We start from the raw sequence: 24,448 nt of genomic DNA, 5'->3' as shown, positions 1-24,448 counted from the left end.
TTCGGTGATCTGCAGGGTACACCTAGTTTCCAGCAGGCATATTAACCCTCTGGGCTACTTTATGATGAGTCAAAACTTCCACCAGGCAAAACTCGATCGCTCCCCAGCAGGTCCATTATTCACAATAATTATCTTGACATTTTTATTGTTGTTTAAACATTGCTGAAGGCAAGGAATGCTGCAGCAGGTGCTTTTAAATCCACTATATATTTGACAACACAGCGCCACCAGAAGTCAGCACCTGGTGCAGTGGCACCTATCGCACTGCCCTGCACCCAATTGGTCCTGTGCTGCCCTATATTTGCCTCATGGCAAGCCATACATTGTCCTGGGTGTGACGTCCAGCAGGCCCTTTATTACCCTAAGTGTGCCTGGCCTTTTATTTTCAGAGCCTCCTCCTCAGTACTTGAGTTCTGCAAGCAACTGAAAACCTGGCTTTTCCCTTAGGCGCAGTACTGATACAGCCCATGTAGCACCTGCCTAGTATTACCAGGATACCCTTCCGATTGAATTGTGCACTGTACAAATACACATAACATAACCTTTAACCTATAACATAACACTATGTTTCCCTATTTGTATCTCACATTCATTGTCTGAAGCATGTTTTACAGTAGGCCCTTTAGTACTCTAGGAATGTTCTACTTTTTATTGCCCTGGGTGTTTTGCGTGTCGCCATCCGGTGGCAGTTCCTCCTCCTATCTTTCCCCCAAAGCCTGGACCTGCCTGACCTCCGACATCGGAGCCTTCTACTCAGTACTAAAGTTCTGCAAGCAACTGAAGACCTGGCTTTTCCTTTAGGCGCGACACAGACACAGCCCGCTTGGCACCTGCTTGTTAGTGGCAGGTTGCCCATCCGGGTGAGGTATATGCTCTACAACGTGTATTGTCCGAAGCATGTCTTCCAGTAGGTCCTTACTCTAGGAGTTGTTATATTCCCGAGTTAGGCCCATGTAGCGAAGCAGCTTATTTCTTACATTGTCCTATTTTTCAGCAGTGACCTTTTGCACATATTTGCGTGTCTGACAATGCTGGATTAGTAGAAACTAAACTGAATTACACATATAACTTCGCACAACATTATCACAATGCCCTGAACATCATGTACAAGGTCTCTTCACAGACTATGTACAAATGTCGTCTCTATCTTCATCCATGGGGCAACAAGGCAAGGTCTACATGTCCATAACAGCACTAATCTATACACACATCACAAGGCTACTTTCTATTATAAAAGATGAGCATCCCGATAGATTAGGAAAGGAGGTACTTCAGCTGACACCGAGGGTCCTTGCATGCTGAGAATTCACACTCAGCAGTCTGACATCTGTTGAAAGGTGTCCAGTTTGTGACCATGATGGGGTCCTTCATTATCCTCCATCAGGAAATGGGGTTGGATCGTCCCGTGGGGGGCTGCTTGGCTCTTCACCCACACACACTCTAGGTACACTTAGAGTAGGGTTCGCATAGTAGGAGTACTCTCGATTACTGCCTTCTTTTTATATGTCTGCAAATTTACATTGTCTTAACACCATGTTAGAACTATATCTACCATTCACGCTTTTGGTGCTTGTAATCACTTTTATCTGCTTCTATCTGTTAATCATTGCAGCACATGTATTTTATACAAGAATAACGTTGGTTCAATAAATATATTAAAAACATCCCACTGTGTATTCTCTGTATACCTCTTTGAGAATAAGTGAGCATGGGTGACTAAGCGAAAGTTCTGTACTGTTTCTAAAGTGTCCCTGAGGGGTCAGGGTTGTCATGTTCAGTGGTTGCCAGAATCCATTCTCTCCCTGGTAAGGTTAGTGGGCCTTACGGTGGCACTGTGAGTTAGCTGGTCTCTAGGCCAAAATATCCTGAGAGGGTGTCCGAAATCAGCCTAGACACCAAGCCCTAGTTTATGTTGTCCAACAAACGTGCAGATCCTGCAGAGTGGTAGGAACTAAACGACCAAATGTTTGACTTTATATTGCCTAGGGTGTTTTGCGCTTGCCAGTACACTCTGTGTTGTCCAGATGTCTCCCTTATTATTCTAGATGCCTCTCTTGGTAGGCCCTACATTGCCTGATGTGTCCCTCTAAGTAAGCTATGCATTTCTAAAGAGCATGAAATGTCTGTTTCCAAAGTCATCTTGATTTAGCTCTTCCCACAAATACAGACCATATGACTGTTTTTCAAATCTACTGTCTAAAGCATCTGAATGTTGTTTTGTTTCTTTGAGATCTGACAGTGCAACCGTGTTGGAGACCTTTAACAGGTCATATTGGGTCCATCTGTGTTGGTTTTTTTTTTTTAAACAGAAAATGTTTTCCTTTCTCTTCCTGAATATGACATTCAGGAACAGAAAGGAAAGCATATGTTTCTGTTGGTATGCTTTCTTTGGCATAGAGCTTTTCCTGAGAGAAATGTATTATGAGGGTAAGGTCAGAAGGCGGGAGAATGTGGTGATTTCAAGCAGGAGACCGACCTGGAATGTTTGCCAAACATGAAAAAGCCTGATATAATTAATAGTATAATTGTAAAAGTATAACCCCCAATACTGTGACAAAGAGTCAAATAGATAGGGGATGTTGTATGGGTAGCCTCAGTGAGATAAGCAACATGAATGACAAGAAATTGAAGTGAATATCCAAGTGATTCTTCTCTCCTCATCTTCCGGATCCCATAAGCACATTTTCACCATCACTACAAATAATGTTGACAATTCTGGTTAGAGCTTATGTTCAACAATAGGGAGTCTCTACCCTAACAACATCAGCAATATAAAATGCATAACAATCAATGTACACCCAGTAGGGGCCCACAGTGTTTATCGCTTAATCTAATAAAGGGCAAAGAGATTAATGTAGCACTGGTGGCTGAAACATGTCTGAAAAGAGTGTCAAGCTTGCACATTCTTATGTCTTTACTTGAAAACTACAGCCTTATAAGAGCAGCTGCACCCCATACATAACAAATGTGGTAGGTTGGGGGAGATCTTTAGATCACACTTACCCCTATGCCATCGTGTGGAACATTTGATCATGACACTGTCAAGTGCATAGAGACAAGACAATGATAGCTTCCCCTCGAAATAATTCATCATTTTGGGATGGAATTTCTAGAAACTTCGGTCATCAAAGGCTGACATTTTATTACTGGGGAACTTCAGTTTATCATTTGGTAAGAAAGACATTTAAATGGCCCAGAAATGTGGAAAACCCTTGCTGGTCTGGGCTCTTATAACTTGGGTATACATTGTCCCATCAGAAAGGACGTATTTTTGATTGAGTTACAGGCTTCAACTTAGACAATGGTAATTTTTTGTTAAAACATTTTTTATAAACGTTTTCAGAGACAAAAACAAAAAGACTTAGATCAGAAGACATGTTCACAATAACAATGAGGGAACCGAGCACACAACTGATATGGTCTTCTAGAGAAGGGTTAGAGAAGGTACGATTCAGTGCAACACATATTAGACCATGATTTTCAGATTCTCCCCTGTTGTCTGGATGTCAGTAACCCCCACCTACTCCAGCACCTACCCACTCCAACTGCAGAAGCTGAACTACATCCGTGGATCGCTCGAAAAAGGTATAGTTATTATGAAGCAGACCCTGGCTTCAGGTATCCCTCCCAGATCCATCTATGGTCCCATTTGTTACCCCTGTGTTGGAAACCGGCTATTTCGGGTAGGCTAAGGCTGACGCCAAAGCCAGGCCGAAACCACCATTCCAGTCAGGGCAAGGAAGTCACACGCCAAGATAACCCCTGCTCACCCTCTAGGTAGCATGGCGCAAGCAGTCTAGGCTAAACTCGGAGGCGATGTGTAAAGCATTTGCGTCAGCGCACAACAGCAACAAAATACTAGGTACACCACAAAAGAGACTCCACACAAGGTTATATTAAAATAACTTTTGTATTGTAAAAACATATCAGATAGAAATCACACATGTACATTGTGCCAACTGGCACGGCAATATTCTCAAGGGATTATTTACAAGACAGGGCCACATGGGCCACTGTCTGAATCAACACTTTGCAGATATAGAAATACTTGTCAGAAATTAGAATAAAAGTATATAAACTTCACTGTAACACAAAGTAACAGTTATAGATCACATCCAGTAACTACTGGGAACAGGTAAGTACCTCCTACGCAACCCTAAACCCCTTAGGAGACTGTCACGCAGGGGACCAGGACCTCACTAGGACCACCTGTACTAAAAAGAACCACCTAAGTATCACACAGCATTTAGGGGTCTAAGCAAGAACACATTACCCATGATGTATGAAACACATTCAGAGGAGTAGTAAAGGAAAACCACCTAAGTATCACACAGCATTTAGGGGTCTAAGAGAGAACACATTACCCATGATGCATAGATATACATTCAGAGGAGTAGTAAAGAGAAACACATAATGTATAAACCTACACATTCAGCGGTGTTAAGAATAAAGCACATGATGCAATGAAAATACATTCAGAGGTACCATAATAATACAGTAGCGCAAGAGTCACATGATGTCTAAAAACATTCAGAGGTGCAGGAATAAAACATGATGCAAGGAAATACATTCAGAGGTGCAATAACCATACAATTGCGCAAAACCTACATAAGCCACCACCTGTGGCAGTCCCTAGGCCAACTGGCCTTGTTGGGGCTAGAACGCCCTGAGTCTCAATGTCAGGGGCCTAAACGATGCAGGGGCCCACTACTTGCTGGGCCCCTGGGAACACTCACAAGGGCCTAAACGTTGCAGCTGGCACTAAGTGCTGCGCAGCTGTGAAGGCCGGGCACCACTGTGCCCTCGCTGTCCCATGCAGGGACTCTCTCTCCAACTTGCGCCTAAACGGTGCAGCTGCCCACTAATTGCTGGACAGCTGGAGAATCATCAAAACTGCGCCAGGGCCCTCACTGGCCCTCAGGCGCAAACTGCTCCAAACTGTAGGAGCCACACAGGCTCTGGGCAACACTACACAGACGTTGGAGCCACACAGGCTCTGGGCATCACATGCCCCCCCTGCGGGGGCCACACAGGCTCTGCAGGCAATGCCCCCATGTTGGAGCCACACAGGCTCTGCGTCGCGTTGGGGCGACCCGCTGCCAACCGGGGCCGCCCTTGAAGCCCTCGGGGCTTCCTCCTGACGATGCACGCGCTCGCACTACTGGGGGCGGGGAGTCCCTCTCGGGGGACTCCGCACACAATGCCCCACGATGCGACCGCTGGGCTGGCCACCCTATGCCCCGCAGCCTATCTGGGGCTTCATCCTACGTTGGGGCGATCCGCTGCTAACCGGGGCCGCCCTTCCCGCACCACCGTCTCTCCGTGGGAGCGGTCCACGGCCATTCGGGACCGCTCTGGACCTGGTGTCCCCCCACCGGCACCGCCAGCAGCCTCACGGAGCCCCCAGCCCTCTCACTCACCGGGCTGTCTTCGGCGGGGCTCCTCTGCTGGGCTCTCCTTCGCCGGCGCTGCTCTCCCGGCTCCTCTCCTCGGCCGGACTTCCTGTCTCTGCAGGGCTCCCTCGGCACACGGGAGCCCTGCCAACCGGCCGCCTCGTCTCCCTGGGGCTCCCTCAGCCGAGAGGAGCCCCGTCCACCGCCGCCATCTCCCGCGCCTTCTTCCTCTTCTGCTCCCGGACTGCGGGGCGGGACTTCCGGCCGGCCGCGACAGGATTGGCCGGCCGGCCGACCACTTCCGGGTCGCTGCGGGCAGCGCAGCGGCCCTCCTCTTTAGGCAGGCAGGCGGGGAACCACGATCCGAGGGGTGGCACCCTCGCTACGAACAGCACCCCATCAAAGTTGAAGCGCTATTAAGCGCTTGGGGCCAAGTAGCGCTGGGAAGACAAATAAAGCGCTCTCCTGCGCTTGGGCAATAAAGCGCTCCAAAGCGCTAGAAAAATAGGCAAAGCGCTCCTAAGCGCTAGAACCCAGGCAGAGCGCTCCCAGGCACTCAGGGGGAGGCTCAGCGCCTCCAGGCACTAGGAATTCAGTTCCAGCGCTCTCCCCACGAGAATGCAGCTCCTCCATGCTGCCAAGGGTCCCAGAGCTTCCCAGGGGTAAAGCCAAGTCCCCCCTCAGCCCAGGCAAGGCAGAGGGGTCCCCCAGGAGTCCAGGCAACCAGGGGCTGGGCAGCGCCCACCCCTGCTAGATTCAAGTCCAGAAACCAAGAACAAGACAAGAACATTTTGGAAGGGGCAGAGCCCCTTCTTATACACAGAAAAGGCTTTGAAGTCATTTGAAGTCTTTGTGTGAGCGAGCCCTAAGCTCTGGGTGTATCTGGTTTCCCTCTCCTGTCAGCCTCAGGTCAGAGGTGACAGGGGGCCATCAGGAGGGAGAGCCATCAAGGGTGGGCCCACAGGCACAGCCTGGCTCCACCAGACGCTCTTTCCACTCCTCCCTAACAGCAGATGGGGGCCTTTCATCTACGGCTGACTCAGACCCCCCTCCTCCAGACAGTCCATCTACCAGCAGGTCCAGGCATGCCTGGGCCAGGCCCATCAGCCAATCACGTGCCAGCAGACTCACTACACAATTATGCCAACTTCTAAAAGTGGCGCTTCTAGACTAGACACAGCCATGCCGCATACACCATTCTGCAGCATTCATTCTCACGAGTTCATACATATCAAACTCGACCCTGCACTCCCCATGCATCAGGAATCTACCATGGGCATACATATTCCCCATTCATTCCTATGGGAGGGCAGGGCGCTCACCATCCATACACAGAGCACACGCACTTTACACTGTACCACAGTGAAAAAGTGCGCAGAGGCCTAAAAATCACCAACCCAGGTTCCAAAAACAGGCTAGGAAAAAGCAAAAAGTCACGGGGTGAACCTGCCCAAAGGACCGGGTCCAACACATCCCCCTTCCAGCCAAAACGCAGGGTAGACCAATCACTACACTGATGGTCTTCACTGCTTTGGGCGACAAAAACCACGGACACGGGCCTGCACGGCAGGGCCAACTTCCAGTTTTTTTCGCCACTCTGAACCCACATAGATTTCCCTCAACAACAGCTCTCTGGCACAACTAGGATACCCCACTGGTACACACTAGTCATCCACAGTCAGGACCAGGCCCTAGGCCATCCAAAATGTCACAGGTCCTAACCAATCCACAGAGTGGGGGCAGAAGCCCCTGGCACACAATAGCCAATCTCCACTCTCTCTCTCAGGGTAGCTACACTACCACTGATCCTACAACCTAGGGACCACACCCTCAGGCTGACTAGAGGTCACGGGCAAGAATGCCCCACCCTACCTCTACTCCACCAATGTTAGAACTGGGGGTCTCTAGTTGGCAGAGGTAAGTACCTTAGACCAAGTAGGGACCCTTGCTTCCAGTCAGGGTGAAGGAATAACCCTCACAAGGAAGCACTCACCAGAAACCAACTCTCCTACCAGATCAGGACCTCACTCCGTCACTGGTCTACCACCTGGAAACGATTCCACTTCTGAGGTACAAAGCACACAGCACAGTCCCTCTTCAAGCAGGTGGGGGGACACAGCACACAGCAAAGTCCCCTTTCCTCTACCTTAGTGGAAACAACAAACTGCAGGCGGGCCCCAGAACACACAGCAAGGGCAGCCCCCTCGGTCTCTTCAGCTGATTCACTTTGGTAGAGTTCCTCTTGACCTAGAAGTTTCCTAATCTCCCAACCTAGGATTTACACCCTTAAGTTGCACCGGGGTCAGAAGTACACCGTCCTTCTGCACCCCCTTCCAGTTCCACTATTACAGGCACAGTATGTCTCAGGCTAGACAGAGCACACGCCAGCGGCGTATCAGCGACACACTCCCCTCCAGCACTCCCTATCACAGGGTGATTCTCAGTATGTTCCAGGCTAGACAGAGCACACGCCAGCAGCGTATCAGCAACACACTTTCCTCCCACCGTGGTCAGAAGTAAGGACACCGTCCCTCTGCACCCCCCTCCAGAGTTCTGCACCCTCCCACCTGGGAGCGGTACCCCTGGAAGCCAACAACCGGTCAGGACACTGATTACCGATGCCCTTCCCTCCAGGTCAGGCTGAACCTGAACCTGGCCTCCCCCCTCCTCGGGGAACAACCTCCAGAGGCCCCACAAATGGTCAAGCACTCTAGACGGTTAAATGCTCAGCGAGCCAGGACTTCTGCACCCTCCACTTAGGAGCGGTACTGCCCAACACTAGGACCGCCGGAGTTCTGGTTACAGAAACTCCCCGTCCTCTAGACACAGGAAGATCCTCCTCAAATGACCTGTAAGTACAGCCTAGGCCCCTGACCTGGCGCTCCCTTAGGGAACCCTCCAGGCCCCGAGACAGGGTTTCGGGCCAACGTGGGACACACCGTCCCACACTCACTCCGCCTCCACTGAGACAGGACGTGAGCCCCTACACCCCTACCATCCTAATGGGACATAGCTGGGCTACACATGAACCTCTTCACCTACACAGGATCATCAGATACACAAGCCACTACTTTTAGAATCCCTCCCTAATGTCTCTGCACGACATCCAGCACACCGCCAGACATCCACCTCACGTGCAAGCTCCTTACAAAAAAACTCACACAACTCCTCCAGTTCAACACAGCACTCATCCACACAATCCCCCTCCAGACTGGTGAGACAGTTCCTCACTGCCTCCGACTCTCAACCTGTCACCCTCTTACTGAGCGCACCAGGCACCATACTCTGGGAAATGGGAATGGGAATTCGCGCACTGGACACATTTAAGCTGCCACCACTGGATCCTACCATACTGGGGAATCCAGACACACACACTACACTCAGGGAATAACCACCCTCCTGAGCAAGCAATTTCTCCTCCACCCTCCCTCTCTTCCATCTACCCACACAGGGACAGGAACGGGAATTGGACCCTGGACCCAGCAAGGGATTCCTAATCTACGGGAACCTCCCCTCTCTACTGGCGTCCCGCCCTGTCATTTTCTCTCATCTGCCACTAAACATTAAGCGCAGGAACACCATCTGAAAATGACACTTTTGAGGAAAAACAAAATCAAAAAACAATAATCCCAAACATGTGACTATCTGAAAAACGCAGAGTTGTTGTAATGTAGCCAGTTGTCGCTATGGCACTGGGCAAACGCGAATCCAAATCCCACCGCTGCCACCAATGTTGGAAACCGGCTATTTCGGGTAGGCTAAGGCTGACGCCAAAGCCAGGCCGAAACCACCATTCCAGTCAGGGCAAGGAAGTCACACGCCAAGATAACCCCTGCTCACCCTCTAGGTAGCATGGCGCAAGCAGTCTAGGCTAAACTCGGAGGCGATGTGTAAAGCATTTGCGTCAGCGCACAACAGCAACAACATACTAGGTACACCACAAAAGAGACTCCACACAAGGTTATATTAAAATAACTTTTGTATTGTAAAAACATATCAGATAGAAATCACACATGTACATTGTGCCAACTGGCACGGCAATATTCTCAAGGGATTATTTACAAGACAGGGCCACATGGGCCACTGTCTGAATCAACACTTTGCAGATATAGAAATACTTGTCAGAAATTAGAATAAAAGTATATAAACTTCACTGTAACACAAAGTAACAGTTATAGATCACATCCAGTAACTACTGGGAACAGGTAAGTACCTCCTACGCAACCCTAAACCCCTTAGGAGACTGTCACGCAGGGGACCAGGACCTCACTAGGACCACCTGTACTAAAAAGAACCACCTAAGTATCACACAGCATTTAGGGGTCTAAGCAAGAACACATTACCCATGATGTATGAAACACATTCAGAGGAGTAGTAAAGGAAAACCACCTAAGTATCACACAGCATTTAGGGGTCTAAGAGAGAACACATTACCCATGATGCATAGATATACATTCAGAGGAGTAGTAAAGAGAAACACATAATGTATAAACCTACACATTCAGCGGTGTTAAGAATAAAGCACATGATGCAATGAAAATACATTCAGAGGTACCATAATAATACAGTAGCGCAAGAGTCACATGATGTCTAAAAACATTCAGAGGTGCAGGAATAAAACATGATGCAAGGAAATACATTCAGAGGTGCAATAACCATACAATTGCGCAAAACCTACATAAGCCACCACCTGTGGCAGTCCCTAGGCCAACTGGCCTTGTTGGGGCTAGAACGCCCTGAGTCTCAATGTCAGGGGCCTAAACGATGCAGGGGCCCACTACTTGCTGGGCCCCTGGGAACACTCACAAGGGCCTAAACGTTGCAGCTGGCACTAAGTGCTGCGCAGCTGTGAAGGCCGGGCACCACTGTGCCCTCGCTGTCCCATGCAGGGACTCTCTCTCCAACTTGCGCCTAAACGGTGCAGCTGCCCACTAATTGCTGGACAGCTGGAGAATCATCAAAACTGCGCCAGGGCCCTCACTGGCCCTCAGGCGCAAACTGCGCCAAACTGTAGGAGCCACACAGGCTCTGGGCAACACTACACAGACGTTGGAGCCACACAGGCTCTGGGCATCACATGCCCCCCCTGCGGGGGCCACACAGGCTCTGCAGGCAATGCCCCCATGTTGGAGCCACACAGGCTCTGCGTCGCGTTGGGGCGACCCGCTGCCAACCGGGGCCGCCCTTGAAGCCCTCGGGGCTTCCTCCTGACGATGCATGCGCTCGCACTACTGGGGGCGGGGAGTCCCTCTCGGGGGACTCCGCACACAATGCCCCACGATGCGACCGCTGGGCTGGCCACCCTATGCCCCGCAGCCTATCTGGGGCTTCATCCTACGTTGGGGCGACCCGCTGCTAACCGGGGCCGCCCTTCCCGCACCACCGTCTCTCCGTGGGAGCGGTCCACGGCCATTCGGGACCGCTCTGGACCTGGTGTACCCCCACCGGCACCGCCAGCAGCCTCACGGAGCCCCCAGCCCTCTCACTCACCGGGCTGTCTTCGGCGGGGCTCCTCTGCTGGGCTCTCCTTCGCCGGCGCTGCTCTCCCGGCTCCTCTCCTCGGCCGGACTTCCTGTCTCTGCAGGGCTCCCTCGGCACACGGGAGCCCTGCCAACCGGCCGCCTCGTCTCCCTGGGGCTCCCTCAGCCGAGAGGAGCCCCGTCCACCGCCGCCATCTCCCGCGCCTTCTTCCTCTTCTGCTCCCGGACTGCGGGGCGGGACTTCCGGCCGGCCGCGACAGGATTGGCCGGCCGGCCGACCACTTCCGGGTCGCTGCGGGCAGCGCAGCGGCCCTCCTCTTTAGGCAGGCAGGCGGGGAACCACGATCCGAGGGGTGGCACCCTCGCTACGAACAGCACCCCATCAAAGTTGAAGCGCTATTAAGCGCTTGGGGCCAAGTAGCGCTGGGAAGACAAATAAAGCACTCTCCCGCGCTTGGGCAATAAAGCGCTCCAAAGCGCTAGAAAAATAGGCAAAGCGCTCCTAAGCGCTAGAACCCAGGCAGAGCGCTCCCAGGCGCTCAGGGGGAGGCTCAGCGCCTCCAGGCACTAGGAATACAGTTCCAGCGCTCTCCCCACGAGAATGCAGCTCCTCCATGCTGCCAAGGGTCCCAGAGCTTCCCAGGGGTAAAGCCAAGTCCCCCCTCAGGCAAGGCAGAGGGGTCCCCCAGGAGCCCAGGCAACCAGGGGCTGGGCAGCGCCCACCCCTGCTAGATTCAAGTCCAGAAACCAAGAACAAGACAAGAACATTTTGGAAGGGGCAGAGCCCCTTCTTATACACAGAAAAGGCTTTGAAGTCATTTGAAGTCTTTGTGTGAGCGAGCCCTAAGCTCTGGGTGTATCTGGTTTCCCTCTCCTGTCAGCCTCAGGTCAGAGGTGACAGGGGGCCATCAGGAGGGAGAGCCATCAAGGGTGGGCCCACAGGCACAGCCTGGCTCCACCAGATGCTCTTTCCACTCCTCCCTAACAGCAGATGGGGGCCTTTCATCTACGGCTGACTCAGACCCCCCTCCTCCAGACAGTCCATCTACCAGCAGGTCCAGGCATGCCTGGGCCAGGCCCATCAGCCAATCACGTGCCAGCAGACTCACTACACAATTATGCCAACTTCTAAAAGTGGCGCTTCTAGACTAGACACAGCCATGCCGCATACACCATTCTGCAGCATTCATTCTCACGAGTTCATACATATCAAACTCGACCCTACACTCCCCATGCATCAGGAATCTACCATGGGCATACATATTCCCCATTCATTCCTATGGGAGGGCAGGGCGCTCACCATCCATACACAGAGCACACGCACTTTAGACTGTACCACAGTGAAAAAGTGCGCAGAGGCCTAAAAATCACCAACCCAGGTTCCAGAAACAGGCTAGGAAAAAGCAAAAAGTCACGGGGTGAACCTGCCCAAAGGACCGGGTCCAACACACTGCAAGAATAAGGAGTTCTGCATCAGCCCAGTTAATAAAAGAGATGTAGGGCCTTCCATCGTGGGGGGAGCGCCTGGCTTGACGGCCCTCTGCTTAAGAAGTACCAATGGTTTACACTTGACTTCTAAAGCCAATTGGGACACCTGTATGGTACTAAATACATGCTTCATTGCTAGAATGGCCCAGAGTCGCTGATGCCTCTGTATGCCCATGAGGGCCGTGTGGTTTCTTCCAGTGGTGAGCAATAGTGAGTTTTCGTGCTCCCAGGCACTGAAGGCACATATGCCATTTGTCTGTGACATCTGACCCACATTAAGAGGTTTCAAACACAAGAGCATCACAACTGATGTTGCAGGGATGGAGAAAGGGAGGACTTTCTGAAGAGATTTGGAGACCTCCTCCCAGGATGGTTGAATGTTTGGACAGTCCTACCATATGTGTATGCATCACCTAGTGCTCAGCACCCTCTCCAAAATCTCGGGAAAGTATTGGGGTACGTGCAGTGCAATGTGTGGGAATGTAGTGCCATCGAAACTATAATTTGTGAGGTATTTCCCGCCCCAAAGACGAGATAGATGAAGAGTGTATATCTCTGTGTAGCCTATTCTATCTTTTTGGTGTCACCTGCATCCCCAGGATGCGTTGCCATTCCCTATTATGCTGCCAGGTGGATGGGGTGTCGTGCGTTATCAGATGTTTGTACAGTGCTGAGATGGCACCTCGTGTGCAAATCAGTTTGCTCGAATGGGTTTTTGCTCTTATGGCCCCTGCCCAGATAATGGGCTTGGTCACACACTGTTGAAGCTGGTCGTAGCACAGATGCTCGATGTCTGGCAGCCATGGCTATCCTTACATTGCTGGAAGGACATTGGGTCAGGGCTTCATACATGTCTGCAGTCATTGTGCATCCCACTTCCCTCCAAGTAGGAAAGGCATAACTATCGGTAGCAGGTGCAACCCTTGTGTTGTAATGAATCTGCATGTATGGAGGATAGGTTACCAGTCCTCAGGCGCGCACATATTTATCTCATGCCTTTAGTGTCATGGCTACCATTGTACTAAGATATGCGTTAGGCAGCCTATGGCGCCTTTCGAACCACACCAGATCCCACAGGGGCCAGCGAACTATAGCATGATGTGCCTGTCGCCAACTTTTTTCTGAAATTGTGGCGGACCAGTCTGTCACCGGCCTCAATTGTGCACCTACTCCTCCTGTCGACTGCAATTGAGGCAGCAACGTCGGTTGCATTCTGGGAGACCTCCCTCCCCATATGAACTCCATCAATTTCCGCTGGATATGTTTCAGGTGCACAGGGTTCAGCCAGATTGGAAGGGCTTAAAATAGATAAAGTAGTCGCAGAAGCACATTCATCTTAACTGCGTTAATGTAACCAAACCATGAGAGCATCGGTGTTCTCCAACTATGGAGATCTTTGGCAGTAGCAGTGAGCAAGTGGGTGTATTTCACAAAAAAAATGTCTTTGATGGATCGCAGGAGGCGAACTCCCAGGAAGTGGATTGAGGTTGCGACCCATCAAAATTGGAAACGGGACAATAGCTCTGCCATCTCCTCTGCTGTGAGAGTCAAGTTGAGAATTTTCATAGTTAAACTTAGATCTGGGTGCACTCTCAAAGGATTTGAGGAGTTTAACCCCAGCCGGGATTGAAGTAGCCGGTGTGCCCGGAGTCAAGACCACATCATCCGCATGCAGGGACATTTTTTATTCCCTTGAGCCAAATTTCATACCTGTGACTGTGGTAGTTTGTAAGATGAGGCAGGCCCGGGGTCCAATGAATAAAGCAAACAGGAGTGGTGGGAGGGGGCACCCATGTCTGGTGTGTCTGGTGCCTTGTAACAGCTGAAATGGTGTGGAAAGGTAAAAATGAAGGGTGACCCTGGCGACAGGGTTTGCGTAATTAGAAAAAATCCTCTGTTGAAACTTAATCCCCAGACCCATTTTCTAAAGTGTACGACGTAAGAAAGTCCAATCCACCCGATCAATGGCCGCTTTAGCGTCAAGAGAGAGCAAGACTGCCAGTACCTTTTTAAGGAAGGCCTTCTCTAGCAAGCAGACAGCTGTTCTGATGCTGTCATGGGTCTGGTAGTCCTGAATAAAGCCGCTCTGATCCATGTGTATCAAAAGGTTTAGCATAATTTTGAGCCAGGTCGCAAGAATTTTTGTGTTCAATTTAGGGTTGATGTTTAATAAAGCAATAGATCGGTAAGAGATGCACTGACTAACATCTTTGTAGGATTTTGGCATGACTCTTACCACTGCTTCCCCCATCGTTCGGGCTACCGTCCACATGTTGGCATAGTGGACAGGTTGGTACGCTTCAGGATTAATTGGAGAGAATGCAGTTTATAGAATTACACAGTAAGACCGTTCGGCTCTGGGGTCTTGCTGGTTTAAAGGGCTTTGATGGCCGACCGTATCGCTTCAGGGGGAATGGGACCCATGAACTGGTCTCTCTGGGCGGCTGGGAGATCGACCAGTTAGGATCAGCACAACGAAGGCCTCTTTGTAGCTGGTAATAATAAAATTCCCCTATATAGTCGCTCATAGAAGCTTGAAATTCTTTTACCTTCCTTTAGTCATCTAGCAGCCGGCTCCCAAGGAGTCTACTAGTTCTTTCACGTATTCAGTTTCCCTGTTGCCCTTTAAGAGCCTGGCCAAGTGAGACCCCACTTTGTCACCTACAACATAGGTCATTGTTTGATGTGTAGTAGAGAGAGCACTGCTCTTTTAGTGTGGTGCATTCACAGTTGACCTCTAGCTATTGTGAGAGCCCGCGTAACACGAAGTGAGAGAGGCTAATGCCGCTCTCGCTCAAGCTCCCAAATACCCCCCATGCCCCCTTCCCAGTTATTGTACTTCAAGTCTATGTAGCTGTGCTCTTTCGGCAGCCACCTCTGTGAATTGCCCCCGGATCACTGCCTTAAACGCTTCCCACACTCACTTGATGGGTAGCTCCCCGCCCTCATTGTGATGAAAGTACTCCTCTATTCGTTGACCTATCTCTCTTCTAGTAACTGGATCTCTAAGTAGGGATGGGTGCAACCGCCAGTTTCTCCTTTATCCTGTTTTCTGTGCCTAGCTGAACCCGGACAAGAGTGTGGTCGACGGTGGATATTGGGCCGACGTCTGCGGTGCAGGTGCATTCCATAAAGGAGTTGCTCAGTAAGATATAATCAATTCTTGAGTGGGCGCAGTGTACATGAGAGTAGAAATAGTAGGCCTTGTGTACTGAATTTGCTATGTCCCCCCAACCCAGCCAATGTGTGGCTTCACACCATATTTAGGTCTCCGGCCAGGATGATATCTCCTCTGGCCACCTCTGCTAGCTTTCCTAGGAATTCAGTCAGAAATGTGTCTTGGGCAGTATTTGGAGCATATACTGCACCCATGAAGCATCCCTAGAAGAATATGATATCTAACCTCTTTATCTGCATAGATATTTGTAATAAAGACCGGAGGTTAAGTCTAAAGTATATTGCTACCCCTTTCTGTTTGCTATGTGCTGAAGAGTGAAAGCTGATGGGATATGCAGCATGTTTCATTTTGCCCTAATCTCTGCAGAGGAGGTGAGTCTTCTGTAAGCAAATAATGTCTGGGCTGAATTCCCAGGGTTATCTCCATACTGCTTCCCTATTTTTCAGGGAGTTAAGGCCCATCGCATTTAGTGAGACCACTGGATCATGGATACGTCCTTAAAAGTGGGCTGCTAAAGTGAGTCGGACCAGGGTTAAGCAAAGTGATTCGATGTGGTGAATGAAATGGTCTGTTCTCCCCTGTCAAACCCCAAGAACTCCAATAACCTAACAAAGCAACAACAATGACAGAAAAACAGCCCAAATTTGTAAAGTCAAACATATTGTCAGGTCATTTGAACAGTGTGATAGGAGAGGGTTACATGTGTACCTTGTGTCAGCGAACATAAAGGTGGGAGGTCAGAGCCACAAGCCCGACCGAGCCCCTCCAGAGGCAAACAAGTCTGCTCTGAAAACACCAGTTCCCAAGATCTCCCTCCCGCTCTCGCCCGGCCACCAGAAATTAAGCTTAAGCTATGCCTGTGTCAGTTCTGCCGAAGCAGTCAGTAGGTGTGACTTGTCTCTCCCCAGCCCAGGCCCTCCCCCGAAGCCCTAAGCTAAAGAGTATTCACATCAGGGTGAGGGGGCATTGTCCAGGGCCAACCCAATTCCATTTGGCCTCCTTCTGGCACCCCATTTGTAGCGCAGTAGGCAGCGAGGGCAGTGCTGTTGACATGATTCTGGTAATCTCTGGATCATTATCCAGCGGTCTATGGGGTCCATCGTTACACAGAGTCACAAATGTACCCCCATTGGGTATGATCCAGTGCCCTATCTGGTGTGTAATTCAGCCTGCAGCCAGGTTCCCCTAGAGCCGTTCTTGATCCCCCGGTAACTTCTGCAGTTTCGTAGTAATAGGCCATAGGGCTCCCCACCTCTGCAGTGTAGGCTGGGAGATGTCCTGGAAGATGGTGCACATATAATGTTGACAGCTCACTTCTCCTGCCTTCTTGGACTTTTGTAGAACGATCTCTTTCTCTATGAAGTAGTGAAACTTGATCAGCACATCTCTAGGGCGTTGCTGTTGAGAAAATGCCCTGGCGCCTTCTCGAAGTAACCTGTCTGCTCTTATCTCAGAGAGGTTGTCTCCTGTTAGCAAGGACAGCATGCCCACCACGAAGGTGTCCAGATCAGTGTATGAGACCTCTTCACTAAGTCCCCTGATGCGTATTTTTTCTTACCTGGAGCAGTTTTTCAGGTCCTCAAGCTTCTCCATCGCAAGCTTGTGCTAGTCTTCCGTTGTGGCACATTTTTCCGTTGTCGCCATTTGCATAGAACTGACCATCTCAATCAGTCTCTGCCCTAATGAATCTGCATCCATCCTAAGGTCTGTTATTTTGGTGCAGAGGTTTGAGCGTAGTTACTCGAGGCCCTTCGCAAAGTCTTGCCGAAGTTCATCTGGTGGTTCTACTTTAAAAGAGCTGGGGCTATCTTGCAGGCCTGCCTTTGTGAGCGCCAACGCAGAGCTGAAGGTGTCACCCTGTCTCGTCTTCCTTACAGGCTGGTGGGTAAACAAGTATCCCAGAATGTTGTCACCTAGTGTTGGTTTCTTCCTGGGGGACATGGAAGGAGCTCCCCATTCCCATGTCCACTACTCAGTGCTCTCTAGGGGTGGTCTTGCTACCATTTGAGATTAAAATAGGGAAATTGTATGATTCTAATAATGTTAAAAACGCACTGTATATATATATATATATATATATATATATATATATATATATATATATATATATAATACACGAGTTTGAAAATATGTTGATGAATATTCCTCGATAAAGAGGGAAAGAGTAATAGACAGAAACAAATTAACTAACATCCAGTCTTCAATCCCAATGAAAAAACATTTAAGAAACAAGAATGGAGGTGGAAAGAGCAAATGGAGACTAGTCCAGCAGTGCTAAGGAAGCTGAGACACAATTTTTCTTTTTAGAGGCATCTTAAATGAGAAAGAGGCTGTTTCTTCCAGACAAAAAGTTACAATATTTAAAAAAACAAAACCCAATCCCGTATCCTCAGTTATAAAACATCATGCCTGCCTAACATTCCAACTCTTAGATGGAAGGGATTCTGTTACAGAATTATTTTTCAGGAAATATATAAATGGTAAAGAAATGGACAGTAAAAAGAAGTACAGACCACCGCTGATTTAAGTAATAAAGGTATGAACAGGAAAGACCCCACCTAACATCTCCTTAATCGTAATAACTACAGAGGAAGTTACATCATTAATGAGACCTCTAAATCCGACCACATTTCCAGGTGATCCATGCCCTTCTGGGTTAATTGTTGAATGCATTGAGCCTTGCTGGTCATTAAGGGCTGACATTGTTCTGATCTGATCACAAGAATACTTTGGTGACCTCTCTTATTAACAAAACCACAGATGGTCCACAAAACTGCCACCCAATAACCAACATCCTTTTTGTACTTGATGCACTGGAGTAACCCTGCCTCAGCTCTTAAACTTTAAACATTGGATGCAAAACAAGGCTTCTGGGTGAATGACAAGAATGCATCTGGCCCAGGCCAAGATACTACAGCTTCAGCCTAGATGTGTAAATGTGTATAATTGAAATCATGGAGAACTCAAACAAAAACGTGTGCTGGGTCCAGTTAGATATGTTTGAAAAACCTCAGCTCGACCCTGGGTAGCTATGGCTCTGAGCAGTCGTGCTTTATCAAAGGAACATTTGTAATGCTTTAAGTCACCGATTTATTAAAATAGGTCGTAGTCTTATCTTCAAAATGACACTTCCAAAGGACACCTCAACAACTGCGATCAAACTTCGCAAACTCTGGGAAAATTTTATAAAGTTGTAAACTACTACGACTCTGTTTGGGTGACCAACTTCACCAGGGAGTGAGTCACAGCATGCCAAAGAGTCTTGGGTGAAGTTACCTTGCAGTGAACGGAGTCTCCATTCAAGATCCAGGCTCTAAAGATGAACCTCCAGAAACTTCAATGGAGTAGTCCTAATGCAAGAGATACAGGATATAAGGTGCAGAAGATGCTGAAGAATGATGATCTGGTGATGAGGGTCTGCTTGGGGCTACTCCTCAGTCCACGAGCATGGTGGGGTGACTTTGGTCATGGGGTTTGATGTCCTTTGGAGTCAGGTTGAAGTCCAGCCAAAAACCAGTTGCCACTGGTCTACTACACTTCGGCTGCAGCAGAACCAGCGGTTCCCTTTAAGTGGTGATAGCTCCCGTCTTGGGCGACCAAACTGCCCTCTGACCACTCTCCCAGGCCTAGAATGCTCAAGTGCAACTCTTGAGGATCGGATCTTGGTATCTCAAGTAATTCAGACATGGCCGTGGGGTGAGTGTTTGATTTGGTCATATGCTCCGTCCATCATCCCCTTTGGTATCGCTTTGTTTGCCCTAAGTGTGGCAGGGTATGCTCCGACGTGAGTCCCTTGCTCACTTTGCACTGAATTCAAGATAGCCTGGCTGATGAGGGTTATGAACCCGAAACCAGTCCCAGGATGCTTGTTTCCGGTCCAGGGAAGACATGGCTTGGCAGTTCGGGCTGGACTGTTCCCATGAGGCACAGGGTCAGACTGATGTGCATATGGCCATGTCTGAACTGGGGTGGCTGAGTGGGCTAAAGAATGGTGATGGATTAAACCCAGATCAGTTGACTGGGGGTGAGTGTTTGATTTGCTCAAACCCTCCGTCCATCATCACCTTTTGTATCGCTGACTTATATTTTATAGCAGGGTACTGTATTCCTTATCGTAGACTATCACGCCATCACTCTTCCCACCAATTTTTCTTAACTGTGGGATTTGTGAGCGTAGACAAGCAGTTGAGCTTGGAACAGAAACTAAATATTTAGATGTGACTTGCGCAATTGGAAGGCATTCAATTGTGGTCAGGGACATTTTAAAATGAGAGATATTATAGTTCATATTTTAAAGCCTTATGCTATAGCATAATTCGGGAATTGATGTTTAGACTTTTTATGAAGGTGTTTATTGTGATATTTGCTGGAAATGTGTATTATTATCAATGGTTGTTGTTTTAAATACATTTGGTCTCAATAAACAAGCATTTATGATCTAAAAAGAAATTGTCTTCCCAAAAACAATTTACACTCTATTCCAGTTTCCGACATGAAGATTAAAAGCAGAATCTGTATGTGAATTCAGACACATTGAAAAGAAGTTAATAATTTGTTGAAAAAATGTATCAGAATCAGTTTAATGTAAGAAAAATACTGTTGGTTAGAATGGGTCGAAACATGCAGAGAGAGTATATCCGTCCGGTAATTTCCTATTGTATAAAAAAAATAAACATGTTGCTATAATTACCTCCTTTCTGCTGGCCAGTTTTAATTGTCATTGTTCATTAACTGCAGCTGTAATTTTGCCCTTGGATGATGGCTCATGGCAGCAGACATCATGACATCACAACTCGAATTTAATAACTGTTTAGAATAGAGAAGCTGTGCCATTTCATTATTACAGGCTACTAGGGACGTCAGAACTCGAATGTAATCAGGAAAGAAGATACCGGGTTTTCTACAGGGATTGCAGGCCCCCAAACATTATTTTACTGTAACCCCCTCTATGTGAGGATGTGAACAACCGATTGATTATATGTTCAACTCTGACATCGGTGCACAAATCAGTGGATGATTTGGCTCTGGAGTACCTTAAGATTCCCCCAGAATATGTAGTCGTAGTAGAAACCTACAATAATGCGGATTCTGCAAACAAAGAAAATAAACAGATTACGGGCGAATAACCCTGAATGACACAAGTAACCCATGGAACACACTGTCAGAACGACTTAACGAAGGTCATGATATTTTGACACACAAGGCCTTAAAGATTCACCTATTTTAATAAACTCAGTACTCCTGGAAAATAAGCACTTCGTTTTTTAGCGCTATATAAAAGGAAATGACTTCAGACATGCCTTACGTGTCCTCTCCAGAGCAGGTTGCAGCCCAGCACAAATATTTGTGGCTTATCCTGCTTGTTTGTGAAATACAGGACTGATTCCTGTGTCCAATCACAGTTTAGCATTGGTTTCAGGTGCTGGAGGAGGCAGGCGCAACAGTGACACCTAGTGTACAGTGAAGGAATGCCATTGGCGTGGGGCCTGAAGGGTGCAGGCAGACGACGAGACGGCAGTGATGCTGTCATGGTTTAGGTGTTGGAGGGAGCCACCATTGGTGAGGCAGTGGCACCCAGCGCTCTGTCGCTGTACGGACTTGGCATGGGTCCGGGGTTGGTGCAGAGACACCCTGAAGCAGCAGTGACATTGTCCATTCACAGTACGGCATTGGGTTAGATGCTCTGTTGAGCAGATACTGGTGTAACAGTGACACCCGGTACACAGTCACTGACACTAGCAAAAACCTCAGATCTAGCTCTGTGCACATGGTCATGGTCCCAAGAATTAATAGAGCAAGCTGGGGCGGTAGAATGCTTGCGTACCAGGGGGGAAAGCTATGGAACTACCTACCGCTTGCCCTCGGCTCACAGCCCACCCTGCAGCTTTTCAGAAGGCAACTGAAGACCTGGCTGGTCCCAATTTAAGTAACTGGGTCTCCCATGTTATTTCCTCAGCCTGATGCCCCTTTTCGGCTCTTGATCCGTTCAGCGCGAAGACACCCTTAGGTAATGCGCACTCTATAAAATTATTTCATTCATTCATTCATTCATTTTTTACAACACTGAATTACGTCGCGAAGGGTGCAGACTGGCACTGAGACAGCCGTGATGCTGTGCTTAATCACGGTATGGCATTGGTTTAGGTAGTGAAGGGAGCAAACATCAGTAATGTAATTCACCTGGTGGACAGTTACAGTACAGCACTGGCTGAGGACTTGGAGGGTGCAGCGGGACACTGAGGCAGAGAAGATGCTGTGTCTAGTCACAGTACGTCACTGGGTTAGAGGCTGCGGCGAGCAGATACCGGTGCAGCAGTGACAGTGAGATTCTCCTGTTTGGAAAATTCCCTCCCAGGTTCTGGGTTAGCTCTGTGGCCACCTGATTTTCCCCTGCCCTCCTCAGAAGGGAAGCTGGCGAAGAACCTGGGGGTATAGTTTGATGAGTCTTTGTTTCTTTTTCCACATCACGAAGTTGGCCGGTATGTGGTTTGGCCTTCTCAAGACTTTAAGAAAGTTCTTTCCTCACCTGCCTCAAGCAGCTAGAGAAACAGTCATATGTGCTCTCATCCTGTCATGGCTGGATTATGCCAATGCACTTTACCTTGGCATCCCTGGCTACCTGATTAAAAAGCTTCAGGTAGTCCAGAACTCGACAGCCAGACTCCTGCTGGGCATTTCCACCAGACGTAACGTGCGTCATCACTTGCGCTCCCTTCACTGGCTTCCCGTAGCGGAACGGGTAAAGTTCAAATTGCTGGTCCTAGCCCACTGTGCCCTACATGGCATTGGTCCATCCTATCTGCAAAAGCATTTTCCCTTCTATGTGCCCTCAAGACTGTTGCAATCGGCATCCCACCGACTCACACTGGTTCCCCGATTTCAGTTCCAGAGGCTGGGAGGCAGGTCTCTGACTCGGAGGGCTGTGGCACCATGGAATGTACTTCCCCCTGGCATTACACAATATTGAAGACCTGTCAGCATTTAAGAAAAATATTAAAACTTATCTTTTTGTTTGCTAGTCTCCTTGCTCCCCTTAAGACATTGCGTCGGGACACTCATGAGTAGCCGTGCGTGTTATAAATCCAAATAACATACATAACATAACTGTGACACCCCGTACTCAGTCACAGTACAACATTGCCTCAAGTCTTGGAGGGTGCATACAAGCACTGAGGCAGCAGTCTCTCTGTACTCAGTCACAGTATGGCACATGTTTAGGTACTGAAGGGAGAGTAGATACTGATGCAGCAGTGACACCTGGTGGACAGTTTCAGTACATCATTGGCTCAGGTCTTGGCGGGTGCAGACAGGCCATGAGGTGCAGAGATGCTGTGACCAGGTACAGTCTAGCATTGGTTTTGGTACTGAAGACAGAGGCCACGAGTGCAGCAGTGACACCTACTGCACAGTCACAGTATGACATTACTTTAGGTCTTAGAGGGTCCACACACTCCGAGTTGGTGGTCACCTGCCACAGTTTGGCCCTTTCTGGTGTTTTTCATAGTTTCTGTGGTATAGAGCATCCATGTGTGGCCCATGCATGAGGTTGGTGGTGTTGAAGGCAGGAGGGGTGTTTACGACCCTCTGAGCGGGCTCTTCCCTACCCCCTGTTGAAATATTTGAACAAGGAAGGCACTTGTTGAATTTTTACTTTGACTGGGGTATTTCTACTGTGCTCCATTATTCAGTGTTTTTGTGTTACAAAATAGCTCCTTTAATCAACACCTCTCCTTTACAGAGATATTTCTTTATTAATTGTATTCATTTATTGTTTTGCTTGCTGAGGTATTCTAAAGTTTTTTTTCTCCATTGTGCCCCCCACAGATCATTTCACAGCGAGACGAGCACTGCTGGGTGGGTGAATTGAACGGATTGCGAGGTGAGAGGATGTGCTGTCTATGGAACACTAATGTTCACCGTAAACACAAAGATAGAACTTATAGTTATCCAGTATTATCACTATTCCTTATTTTATAAAGATTAGGAAGATGAAAGCCTCAGTTTGCCTCACAGTAATATTAATACTTTATACTTACGTTGCATGCATATCTCTGTAGCAGGCGCTTCAGATGCTTAGCTATCGTGGCATCGTTTAACCATGATTCTCCTATGTACTCCTATTGCTTTTATTTCTCTCTTTACCTTGGCACTTATTTCCTTTTCACACATTAATTCACTTGTATTGTACTGAGTGTCCCCTAACAGTGCAATCTGTATCCTCACTTTTATGTTCTCCTATTCTCTCCCATCCGTGCTCCAGACCCCTCCATCTCCTCTGCTTTTCTGCTACTGTCAGTGCTTAATTTGTAAAACAAAAAGTGTGAGGATCCTCCTGAAGAGGCCACTGCAGCTTGCACCACCCAGTGCCCCTGCCAGCACTGCCAGTGACAGTAACAACTACTAACCATCACACTCCTACAAGGGTTACGATTCAGACTATTCCATGCCCCCAAAGCTATGAGAATGGCATGGAGAGTAGGCATTAGTCTATTTAAATGTTTATTTAATTAATAAACAACTGTTGTGGGCTCCTCTTTAATTTGGACAAGCAATGCCACAAGGTGGCAGACTGTCATAAGTACCGGTGTTGTCAATTAAGTGCTTGTGCCAAGCCCCGGAAACCACTGGCTCAAATTAAGCACTGGCTATTATAACCCGCCTTTCAATTTTTCAAGGTTACACCACTCAGTCCAGTGAATCACCAGTGAATGAATACGTTTATTGCTCAGTTAATTAAAACTTACAATATTACACAGTTAAAACAAATAGTGCATAATTATAATTTTAAAACAAGCATCTTAAAATATAGTTAAAACCTTCAGTAGAGACACATTTAAAAACACAATCTACAATAGGTTTATCTCATAGATCTTATTGCGCTTAACAGGCCCTTTACGTCTAAAATATCC

General features: G+C 48.5%; 1 protein-coding gene across 5 annotated transcripts in view; it reads left to right on the top strand.

The window, feature by feature from the left end:
• Positions 1–24,448, top strand: part of SGSM3 (small G protein signaling modulator 3) — a 261,901-nt gene that overhangs the window by 196,679 nt on the left and 40,774 nt on the right. For all 5 annotated transcript variants that reach the window (XM_078683334.1, XM_078683344.1, XM_078683337.1 and 2 more), the window contains one exon: positions 23,364–23,418. In XM_078683334.1, the coding sequence (XP_078539460.1) occupies positions 23,364–23,418 (55 nt within the window). The remainder of the gene's footprint in view (positions 1–23,363; positions 23,419–24,448) is intronic.

The sequence above is a fragment of the Lissotriton helveticus genome, chromosome 1_1 (genome assembly GCF_964261635.1).
Source record: "Lissotriton helveticus chromosome 1_1, aLisHel1.1, whole genome shotgun sequence".
In the NCBI taxonomy this organism is placed as follows: Eukaryota; Metazoa; Chordata; class Amphibia; order Caudata; family Salamandridae; genus Lissotriton; species Lissotriton helveticus.
This window is presented reverse-complemented; position numbering and strand designations above follow the sequence as displayed.